This window comes from Salmo salar, chromosome ssa09 (genome assembly GCF_905237065.1).
Source record: "Salmo salar chromosome ssa09, Ssal_v3.1, whole genome shotgun sequence".
NCBI classification, from domain to species: Eukaryota; Metazoa; Chordata; class Actinopteri; order Salmoniformes; family Salmonidae; genus Salmo; species Salmo salar.
In genome coordinates, this window is record NC_059450.1 from 2,612,935 (window position 1) to 2,624,650 (window position 11,716).

At 44.0% G+C, this 11,716-nt stretch overlaps 1 protein-coding gene across 5 annotated transcripts in view; it reads left to right on the forward strand.

Moving 5' to 3' along the window:
• LOC106610612 (protein Smaug homolog 1) overlaps nt 1-10,003 on the forward strand; it is an 83,598-nt gene extending 73,595 nt beyond the window's left edge. For all 5 annotated transcript variants that reach the window (XM_014210016.2, XM_014210017.2, XM_014210019.2 and 2 more), the window contains 2 exons: nt 7,502-7,585; nt 9,391-10,003. In XM_014210016.2, coding sequence (XP_014065491.1) covers nt 7,502-7,585; nt 9,391-9,419 — 113 coding nt within the window. In that variant the 3' untranslated portion in view covers nt 9,420-10,003. The remainder of the gene's footprint in view (nt 1-7,501; nt 7,586-9,390) is intronic.
• The last annotated feature ends 1,713 nt before the right edge of the window (nt 10,004-11,716 follow it).

Consider the following 11,716-nt stretch of genomic DNA (forward strand, 5'->3'; position numbering starts at 1 on the left):
TCGTCGAACATCTCATTCCAAAATCATGGGCATTAATATGAAGTTGGTTCCCCCTTTGTCGTTATAACAGCCTCCACTCTTCTGGTAAGGCTTTCCACTAGATGTTGGAACATTGCTGCAGGGATTTGCTTCCATTCAGCTACAAGAGTATTAGTGAAGTCGGGCATAGGTGTTGGGCGATTAGGCCTGACTTGCAGTCGGTGTTCCAAATCATCCCAAAGGTGTTCGATGGGGTTGAGGTCAGGGCTCTGTGCAGGCCAGTCAAGTTCTTCCACTTTCTTAATGAACCAGAAAATCAATAGTTATTTCTGGTTGTTTATCAAAGTTATCTAGCTAACTCATTGATTCTGTTTGTAGTATACCCTTCCATAGTAAATTGCGTGAACGTTGGTTGTTGTAACATTGTGGTGTTGTTCTCCAGGTAGTTGGTTGTGTTACGAACCGGCGCAGAGTTCGCAACAAAAGGGAGACAACGTGGAGACAGGGAGTATCAAAAATATATATTTATTAGATACCACAACTAGCACAACCAAAAACAACAAGGTGTCTGCGTGGAGAGAGTCTCCCCAATGACTGGAAGAGGTCTATTTATCCTGGGACACACCCGAGCCCAGGTGTTTCCCATCTAGCTGACGACCCTTCCAACTCCGCCCACCGGCATCCTAATAAGGAAACAAGAACAAAGAGAGAACATACGGCAGACAGAGTGGGAGGGTCGTCACAGTTGTGTGTATGTTGTTGTAATGTGGTGGTGTTGATCTCCAGGTAGTTGGTTGTGTGTATGTTGTTGTAACATTGTGGTGGTGTTGATCTCCAGGTAGTTGGTTGTGTGTATGTTGTTGTAATGTGGTGGTGTTGATCTCCAGGTAGTTGGTTGTGTGTATGTTGTTGTAACATTGTGGTGGTGTTGATCTCCAGGTAGTTGGTTGTGTGTATGTTGTTGTAATGTGGTGGTGTTGATCTCCAGGTAGTTGGTTGTGTGTATGTTGTTGTAACATTGTGTTGTTCTCCAGGTAGTTGGTTGTGTGTATGTTGTTGTAAGGTGGTGGTGTTGATCTCCAGGTAGTTGGTTGTGTGTATGTTGTTGTAACATTGTGTTGATCTCCAGGTAGTTGGTTGTGTGTATGTTGTTGTAACATTGTGTTGTTCTCCAGGTAGTTGGTTGTGTGTATGTTGTTGTAACGTTGTGGTGGTGTTGATCTCCAGGTAGTTGGTTGTGTGTATGTTGTTGTAACATTGGTGGTGTTGATCTCCAGGTAGTTGGTTGTGTGTATGTTGTGGTGGTGTTCTCCAGGTAGTTGGTTGTGTGTATGTTGTTGTAACGTTGTGGTGGTGTTCTCCAGGTAGTTTGTATGTTGTTGTAACATTGTGGTGGTGTTCTCCAGGTAGTTTGTATGTTGTTGTAACGTTGTGGTGGTGTTCTCCAGGTAGTTTGTATGTTGTTGTAACGTGGTGGTGTTGATCTCCAGGTAGTTGGTTGTGTGTATGTTGTTGTAACATTGTGGGGGTGGTGATCTCCAGGTAGTTGGTTGTGTGTATGTTGTTGTAACATGGTGTTGATCTCCAGGTAGTTGGTTGTGTGTATGTTGTTGTAACAATGTGGTGGTGTTGATCTCCAGGTAGTTGGTTGTGTGTATGTTGTTGTAACATTGTGGGGGTGTTGATCTCCAGGTAGTTGGTTGTGTGTATGTTGTTGTAACGTGGTGGTGTTGATCTCCAGGTAGTTGGTTGTGTGTATGTTGTTGTAACGTTGTGGGGGTGTTGATCTCCAGGTAGTTGGTTGTGTGTATGTTGTTGTAACATTGTGGGGGTGTTGATCTCCAGGTAGTTGGTTGTGTGTATGTTGTTGTAACGTGGTGGTGTTGATCTCCAGGTAGTTGGTTGTGTGTATGTTGTTGTAACATTGTGGGGGTGTTGATCTCCAGGTAGTTGGTTGTGTGTATGTTGTTGTAACGTGGTGGTGTTGATCTCCAGGTAGTTGGTTGTGTGTATGTTGTTGTAACGTGGTGGTGTTGATCTCCAGGTAGTTGGTTGTGTGTATGTTGTTGTAACATGGTGTTGATCTCCAGGTAGTTGGTTGTGTGTATGTTGTTGTAACGTGGTGGTGGTGATCTCCAGGTAGTTGGTTGTGTGTATGTTGTTGTAACATTGTGGGGGTGTTGATCTCCAGGTAGTTGGTTGTGTGTATGTTGTTGTAACATTGTGGTGGTGTTGATCTCCAGGTAGTTGGTTGTGTGTATGTTGTTGTAACGTGGTGGTGTTGATCTCCAGGTAGTTGGTTGTGTGTATGTTGTTGTAACGTGGTGGTGGTGATCTCCAGGTAGTTGGTTGTGTGTATGTTGTTGTAACGTTGTGGTGGTGTTGATCTCCAGGTAGTTGGTTGTGTGTATGTTGTTGTAACATTGTGGTGGTGTTGATCTCCAGGTAGTTGGTTGTGTGTATGTTGTTGTAACATTGTGGTGGTGGTGATCTCCAGGTAGTTGGTTGTGTGTATGTTGTTGTAACGTTGTGGGTGTGTTGATCTCCAGGTAGTTGGTTGTGTGTATGTTGTTGTAACGTGGTGGTGTTGATCTCCAGGTAGTTGGTTGTGTGTATGTTGTGGTGGTGTTGATCTCCAGGTAGTTGGTTGTGTGTATGTTGTTGTAACGTGGTGGTGTTGATCTCCAGGTAGTTGGTTGTGTGTATGTTGTTGTAACGTTGTGGTGGTGTTGATCTCCAGGTAGTTGGTTGTGTGTATGTTGTTGTAACATTGTGGGGGTGTTGATCTCCAGGTAGTTGGTTGTGTGTATGTTGTTGTAACGTTGTGGGGGTGTTGATCTCCAGGTAGTTGGTTGTGTGTATGTTGTTGTAACATTGTGGGGGTGTTGATCTCCAGGTAGTTGGTTGTGTGTATGTTGTTGTAACGTGGTGGTGTTGATCTCCAGGTAGTTGGTTGTGTGTATGTTGTTGTAACATTGTGGTGGTGTTGATCTCCAGGTAGTTGGTTGTGTGTATGTTGTTGTAACGTGGTGGTGGTGATCTCCAGGTAGTTGGTTGTGTGTATGTTGTTGTAACATTGTGGGGGTGTTGATCTCCAGGTAGTTGGTTGTGTGTATGTTGTTGTAAGGTGATGGTGGTGATCTCCAGGTAGTTGGTTGTGTGTATGTTGTTGTAACATGGTGTTGATCTCCAGGTAGTTGGTTGTGTGTATGTTGTTGTAATGTGGTGGTGTTGATCTCCAGGTAGTTGGTTGTGTGTATGTTGTTGTAACGTGGTGGTGGTGATCTCCAGGTAGTTGGTTGTGTGTATGTTGTTGTAACATTGTGGGGGTGTTGATCTCCAGGTAGTTGGTTGTGTGTATGTTGTTGTAACATTGTGGTGGTGTTGATCTCCAGGTAGTTGGTTGTGTGTATGTTGTTGTAACGTGGTGGTGGTGATCTCCAGGTAGTTGGTTGTGTGTATGTTGTTGTAACATTGTGGGGGTGTTGATCTCCAGGTAGTTGGTTGTGTGTATGTTGTTGTAAGGTGATGGTGGTGATCTCCAGGTAGTTGGTTGTGTGTATGTTGTTGTAACGATGGTGTTGATCTCCAGGTAGTTGGTTGTGTGTATGTTGTTGTAATGTGGTGGTGTTGATCTCCAGGTAGTTGGTTGTGTGTATGTTGTTGTAACGTGGTGGTGGTGATCTCCAGGTAGTTGGTTGTGTGTATGTTGTTGTAACATTGTGGGGGTGTTGATCTCCAGGTAGTTGGTTGTGTGTATGTTGTTGTAACGTTGTGGGGGTGTTGATCGTGTGTATGTTGTTGTAACATTGTGGTGGTGTTGATCTCCAGGTAGTTGGTTGTGTGTATGTTGTTGTAACGTGGTGGTGTTGATCTCCAGGTAGTTGGTTGTGTGTATGTTGTTGTAACATTGTGGGGGTGTTGATCTCCAGGTAGTTGGTTGTGTGTATGTTGTTGTAAGGTGGTGGTGGTGATCTCCAGGTAGTTGGTTGTGTGTATGTTGTTGTAACATGGTGTTGATCTCCAGGTAGTTGGTTGTGTGTATGTTGTTGTAATGTGGTGGTGTTGATCTCCAGGTAGTTGGTTGTGTGTATGTTGTTGTAACGTGGTGGTGGTGATCTCCAGGTAGTTGGTTGTGTGTATGTTGTTGTAACGTGGTGGTGGTGATCTCCAGGTAGTTGGTTGTGTGTATGTTGTTGTAACATTGTGGTGGTGTTGATCTCCAGGTAGTTGGTTGTGTGTATGTTGTTGTAACAATGTGGTGGTGTTGATCTCCAGGTAGTTGGTTGTGTGTATGTTGTTGTAACATTGTGGGGGTGTTGATCTCCAGGTAGTTGGTTGTGTGTATGTTGTTGTAACATTGTGGTGGTGTTGATCTCCAGGTAGTTGGTTGTGTGTATGTTGTTGTAACAATGTGGTGGTGTTGATCTCCAGGTAGTTGGTTGTGTGTATGTTGTTGTAACATTGTGGTGGTGTTGATCTCCAGGTAGTTGGTTGTGTGTATGTTGTTGTAACAATGTGGTGGTGTTGATCTCCAGGTAGTTGGTTGTGTGTATGTTGTTGTAACATTGTGGTGGTGTTGATCTCCAGGTAGTTGGTTGTGTGTATGTTGTTGTAACGTGGTGGTGTTGATCTCCAGGTAGTTGGTTGTGTGTATGTTGTTGTAACATTGTGGGGGTGTTGATCTCCAGGTAGTTGGTTGTGTGTATGTTGTTGTAACATTGTGGTGGTGTTTATCTCCAGGTAGTTGGTTGTGTGTATGTTGTTGTAACATTGTGGTGGTGTTGATCTCCAGGTAGTTGGTTGTGTGTATGTTGTTGTAACGTGGTGGTGGTGATCTCCAGGTAGTTGGTTGTGTGTATGTTGTTGTAACATTGTGGGGGTGTTGATCTCCAGGTAGTTGGTTGTGTGTATGTTGTTGTAACATTGTGGTGGTGTTTATCTCCAGGTAGTTGGTTGTGTGTATGTTGTTGTAACATTGTGGGGGTGTTGATCTCCAGGTAGTTGGTTGTGTGTATGTTGTTGTAACATTGTGGGGGTGTTGATCTCCAGGTAGTTGGTTGTGTGTATGTTGTTGTAACATTGTGGTGGTGTTGATCTCCAGGTAGTTGGTTGTGTGTATGTTGTTGTAACAATGTGGTGGTGTTGATCTCCAGGTAGTTGGTTGTGTGTATGTTGTTGTAACGTTGTGGTGGTGTTCTCCAGGTAGTTTGTATGTTGTTGTAACATTGTGGTGGTGTTCTCCAGGTAGTTTGTATGTTGTTGTAACGTGGTGGTGTTGATCTCCAGGTAGTTGGTTGTGTGTATGTTGTTGTAACGTTGTGGGGTGTTGATCGTGTGTATGTTGTTGTAACATTGTGGTGGTGTTGATCTCCAGGTAGTTGGTTGTGTGTATGTTGTTGTAACGTGGTGGTGTTGATCTCCAGGTAGTTGGTTGTGTGTATGTTGTTGTAACGTTGTGGTGGTGTTCTCCAGGTAGTTGGTTGTGTGTATGTTGTTATAACGTTGTGGTGTTGATCTCCAGGTAGTTGGTTGTGTGTATGTTGTTGTAACGTTGTGGTGGTGTTGATCTCCAGGTAGTTGGTTGTGTGTATGTTGTTGTAACGTTGTGGTGGTGTTGATCTCCAGGTAGTTGGTTGTGTGTATGTTGTTGTAACGTGGTGGTGGTGTTGATCTCCAGGTAGTTGGTTGTTGTAACGGTTTTGACTTGAGGTTATCAATTATCGGGGTGCCAGGTAGGTTGTGCCTACCAGAGAAAATATTGGTTTCTCCTTTTAGTTTGGGAGGGAATGAGTCCCATCTGGTCCGTCAAGTCTACACCAATACAAAGGACTCATGTAAAAGTCAGGATGGAAATACACTTTTCATAAACCCTTAAAACATTGGAAATAACTTACAAAACAACTGTATTCTTTTGCGTGGTTGTATTACTAACAAATGATCACACACAAACATATAACAATATACAATAATGAGCTTTAAACAGCTCTAGTTCCTCCAGAAATGTCCTGTACCTCAGGCCTAAAAAGAGTCCAGCCCGGTAAACAAGTTCAGGGAACTCAAGTGACCTTAGTCACGCAATGTTTGTCCGTTCATCCCAGTATAGCGTAAACCCAGTGTCAATCATACAATCAAAAGAACAAATATTTTATCACACAACTATAAAGCGTATCACATCTTAGTAAATCCTCAACTACAACTAACTACATAAATCATCACACCAAAACAAATGAAATACCGTATACATAAGGTTGTGGTCAGTCAGACAAGCCAATCCGCCGACAGATCTCCAGCGGAGAAAGGCCACGGAAAAACAACGGAGAGGTGTAGTCCACGGACGCAACGGTGGATCCGATACTGGGTAAAACTTGCTATTAGGCTACACAAAGCACACTTTTAAAGCAACACAACAAATGGAAGAGAGACGCTTCAGAACTGAGGGTTGAACACATCCTCATTCACGTTTCCATCACAACTCCACTTTTGCGCAGCTGATGCTGGCTATTTAATTGGGAATTAAAGGGGAAGCGCCCTATTGGAAGGAGAAGCACTGAGACGGTTCAGAAACATTCAGGGCCGTCACACTGTGTGTATGTTGTTGTAAGGTGGTGGTGTTGATCTCCAGGTAGTTGGTTGTGTGTATGTTGTTGTAAGGTGGTGGTGTTGATCTCCAGGTAGTTGGTTGTGTGTATGTTGTTGTAAGGTGGTGGTGTTGATCTCCAGGTAGTTGGTTGTGTGTATGTTGTTGTAACATTGTGGTGGTGTTGATCTCCAGGTAGTTGGTTGTGTGTATGTTGTTGTAAGGTGGTGGTGTTGATCTCCAGGTAGTTGGTTGTGTGTATGTTGTTGTAAGGTGGTGGTGTTGATCTCCAGGTAGTTGGTTGTGTGTATGTTGTTGTAATGTGGTGGTGGTGATCTCCAGGTAGTTGGTTGTGTGTATGTTGTTGTAACATTGTGGTGGTGTTGATCTCCAGGTAGTTGGTTGTGTGTATGTTGTTGTAACGTTGTGGTGGTGTTGATCTCCAGGTAGTTGGTTGTGTGTATGTTGTTGTAACGTGGTGGTGTTGATCTCCAGGTAGTTGGTTGTGTGTATGTTGTTGTAACATTGTGGTGGTGTTGATCTCCAGGTAGTTGGTTGTGTGTATGTTGTTGTAAGGTGGTGGTGTTGATCTCCAGGTAGTTGGTTGTGTGTATGTTGTTGTAATGTGGTGGTGGTGATCTCCAGGTAGTTGGTTGTGTGTATGTTGTTGTAACATTGTGGGGGTGTTGATCTCCAGGTAGTTGGTTGTGTGTATGTTGTTGTAAGGTGGTGGTGTTGATCTCCAGGTAGTTGGTTGTGTGTATGTTGTTGTAATGTGGTGGTGGTGATCTCCAGGTAGTTGGTTGTGTGTATGTTGTTGTAACATTGTGGGGGTGTTGATCTCCAGGTAGTTGGTTGTGTGTATGTTGTTGTAAGGTGGTGGTGTTGATCTCCAGGTAGTTGGTTGTGTGTATGTTGTTGTAACATGGTGGTGTTCTCCAGATCTTCAGGTGCCGGTGACTGAACCAGACATCAACAACCGGCTGGAGTCTCTGTGTCTGAGTATGACGGAGCACGCTCTGGGAGGTAAGAGCACCACAACTACCATGAACACATACACTCCAGTTACTACTGGACTTTGTCAATACTCACACACACACACACTACTGTGTCAATCTACTGTACCCCTTGGTTTATACAAACGAGCGCTCACACACACACACACAGATTCACACACACTTTCTCTGTCGCTCTTTCTCTCACACACACACTCCAGTACTTTACTACTTTGTCTACACAGCATATACACATGCACAGAAAAAACAGACAACTTTGGAATTCCAGCTAATCAAATAATATTTGAACCCACGTTTGCCTGTAGCCAGGGTGTGACTTCACAATGAATCCACACGTATTGCGAGGAGAGGAGGAGACGGGAAGGGAGCTGGATAAATGCAGTAACCGTTCCCATTATAAGTGGAGTTGAGCTTTGAATAAAGGGGCTGTTTTTTTCTCTCCCCGGCCTCACCAGCGCAGAGACAGTAGCCCTCAGTGCTCGGCGCAGAGCTGAGGTGGACAAGCAGCGCATTGTGTGTGTGTGTGTGTGTGTGTGTGTGTGTGTGTGTGTGTGTGTGTGTGTGTGTGTGTGTGTGTGTGTGTGTGTGTGTGTGTTTTTGCGTGGACTGGACACGCCCACACACACAATCCCAGAGTAGAGGTGGGAAGCTGAGGAATGCCAGTCTCAGACAGGACCCTTCCTCTCTGCTATACCCCTACGCCCCTTCTCCTCTCTGAAACATACTGAATGGACGGAATAGAAATTAGAAGGAAAGTACTCATGGTGAATGGAATGCCCCTGAGCCTTTCTTTACAAATAGAGTAAGTGATGTCCAATAGAAAGCTCTGACATGCTCAAATACAGCAATACCACGTCCAGCTCTAATAATGATCAAATCTCTCTCCTCTTTTGACCAATTTGACAGAAAGTTGTCAAGTAATTTCCCTAATTGGCATGCTTCCAGCCCCTAACCTTCTAGGCTGTTCTGTAGATCTGAAAGGATGTATATCCAATACGGTGAAAGTTTCATCTAGCCTATCAGAGGGAAAGGTGGAGTTATTAGCATTTTGCTTACTTGCGCCGGGTGTAAGGGCTAGGGGTGCATCTGAAACTGTGCCTATATATGACTTTAATGGAAGTCTATTCCTTTTATAGTGCACTACTTTTGACCAGTGTAGTGTATACTATATAGGGTGCCATTTGGGATGCAGCCCATGTCATGAGACCCTGGGCCACACACAGGAACTCCAGTAATAGTAAGTCTTTATGAAACCGCTTGTAGGTAATGCACCCTGGTCTATAGGGTGCATTATGATGCATAGGATTTATATAGTGCATTTCTAAAGCCCGAAGACCCAAAGAAAGTCCATCATGGGTCTCTAACCTCCCCCAATGACTGCCTCTGGTTTCTGGTACTGCTGGTCACACACACATTTGCTGTGTAGAAGCACATCCAGCACGTATACCCAGCTCAACTAGTGCTACAGTACTGCAAAGCACATAACCCTGATGAATGTAGTAATGCAGGGTTTTCAGCTGACTATTCACTCACTCTGTCTGAACCACTGGGACCATGTCCCAAATGGCCCCCTATTGTCTTTATAGTGCACTACTTTTGAACATTGACCTGGTCTAAAGTAGTGCACTATTTAGGGTATAGGGTGCCATTTGGGACACACCCCGGGACAACCATTTGGTCCTCTGTTTGTCCAGCCAGTCAAGATGCAGCAGTTGTTTTTTTGTCTTTGAAACATTCCATCTATATTTGTCCAGTTGTGTCATTCTCATTCATATGTGATGGTTTGTCCCGTGTCCCTCGATTCTGTGTGTCTAGATGGAGTCGACCGCACATCCACCATCTGAGAGGAGGACCTGAAGGAGACCAGGAGAGACTGAGCTGGTCCCAGGAGGCTCGCCGAACACCCAAAATCCCCCCCCCCCCCCACCCCACCTGCCCATCAGGTGCCCCCACAGCCAATGGGAGAGGTCAACCAGGGGGGTGGGCGAGCTCCAAATCACGCCACGATTAAACAGCAGTAAATTGGCATGTTACCATCTCGACAAAACACAGCTATGCCCCAGCACCCTCATAAGAATCTGGGCTTCAGTGACAGATAAGAAAGGCAGTACAGACTCCTCTCCTCACAGTGTCGCACCCAGTATAACTACCCACAACAGTGCCTGAGGAGTGCACTCTGCCGAGCTGTGGGAGATATACTGTAGCATCACTTGGGTCGGCATCAGCCAACAACCGAATGGCCCTGGGCTAAAATGGGGAGGGTTGTGCATTATGGGTACTGTAGTACATGCTACAGAGTTCCAGACTCTGTTCCCTTCTCTACCCTCACCTCCAGTCCCAGTTACAGACCAGTAACACAATTCCCACACCAGTTCACACCAGTCAGCATTTCTCCCAGTGTCACTGAGCCAAAAACAAACAAGCCAAGTAAACAATGTGGGACACTTTGTGAGAGAGGCCTTGGCTTTTCCTCCCACTGTTTGGGAGAGTTTTAGGGAGGCCATTTTTCAAAAGGCTTGGGAGAACCCTATGCTCTGTATAGGTGACAGGAAGAAAAAAAAAGCATTTATACATGTATTGTTTACACAAGATGCTACTATCAAGGGTACCGAAACATTTCTACATTTCAGGTATGAATGTTATCTCTTGAATTTTTTTGTTGTTGTAACTTTTTGGAAAGCAGTGACATACTACCCGTACTAGTCGCTTTATAGGCTAACGTCCCACAGTAGCTATCATTATTACCACAGACTTATTCATTGTTTGTTTTTTTGCTTTTTGTTCCTTTACCAGGAGCCAAACTGTGTGAAAATGAGAACGCTAAAAAGAGAGAGGGATGCGGCGGAGGTGTGTAGAAGGAAAAGAGAGGCATGAGGAGAGATGGGAGGAGGGGAAATGAAAGTGGAGAAACACAGGATGGTCTCTGCCAAGTGTTTTGGAAGGAGGAGAAGAGGACTTTAGCGATGATGGATTCATGTCAGGGGCAGGGACTTTGATTTGAAACAAGACAGAGGAAAATAGCCTAGCAGAGTTGTGGTAAAGTTCAGGGTAAACTCATCTTTTACACCGGCCAATGACATATTATATATATATACCTGTGTGTGTGTGTGTGTGTGTGTGTGTGTGTGTGTGTGTGTGTGTGTGTGTGTGTGTATATATGTTGTATATATGTATATATGTATATATATATATATATATATATATATATATGTATATATATGTATATATATATATGTATATATGTATATATATATATGTATATATATATATATATACTGTGTAGATGTTAATGTTGTAAATGACTATTGTAGCTGGAAAAAGCTGATTTTTAATGGAATATCTACATAGGCGTACACAGGCCCATTATCAGCAACCATCACTCCTGTGTTCCAATGGCACGTTGTGTTAGCTAATCCAAGTTTATCATTTTAAAAGGCTAATTGATCATTAGAAAACCCTTTTGCAATTGTGTTAGCACAGCTGAAAATGGTTGTTCTGATTAAAGAAGCAATAAAACTGACCTTCTTTAGACAAGTTGAGTATCTGGAGCATGAGCATTTCTGGGTTTGATTACAGGCTCAAAATGGCCAGAAACAAATAACTTTCTTCTGAAACTCATCAGTCTATTCTTGTTCTGAGAAATGAAGGCTATTCCATGCGAGAAATTGCCAAGAAACTGAAGATCTTGTACAGCGATGTGTCCTACTCACTTCACAGAACAGCGCAAACTGGCCCTAACCAGAATAGAAAGAGGAGTGGGGGCCCCGGTGCACAACTGAGCAAGAGGACAAGTACATTAGAGTGTCTAGTTTAAGAAACGGACGCCTCACAAGTCCTCAACTGGCAGATTCATTAAATAGTACCCGCAAAACACCAATCTCAACGTCAACAGTGAAGAGGCGACTCTGGGATGCTGGCCTTCTAGGCAGAGTTCCTCTGTCCAGTGTCTGTGTTCTTTTGCCCATCTTAATATTTTATTTTTATTGGCCAGCCTGAGATGTGACTTTTTCTTTGCAACTCTGCCTAGAAGGCCAGCATCCCGGAGTCGCCTCTTCACTGTTGACTTTGAGACTGGTGTTTTGCGGGTACTATTTAATGAAGCTGTCAGTTGAGAACTTGTGAGGCGTTTCCAGCTACAATA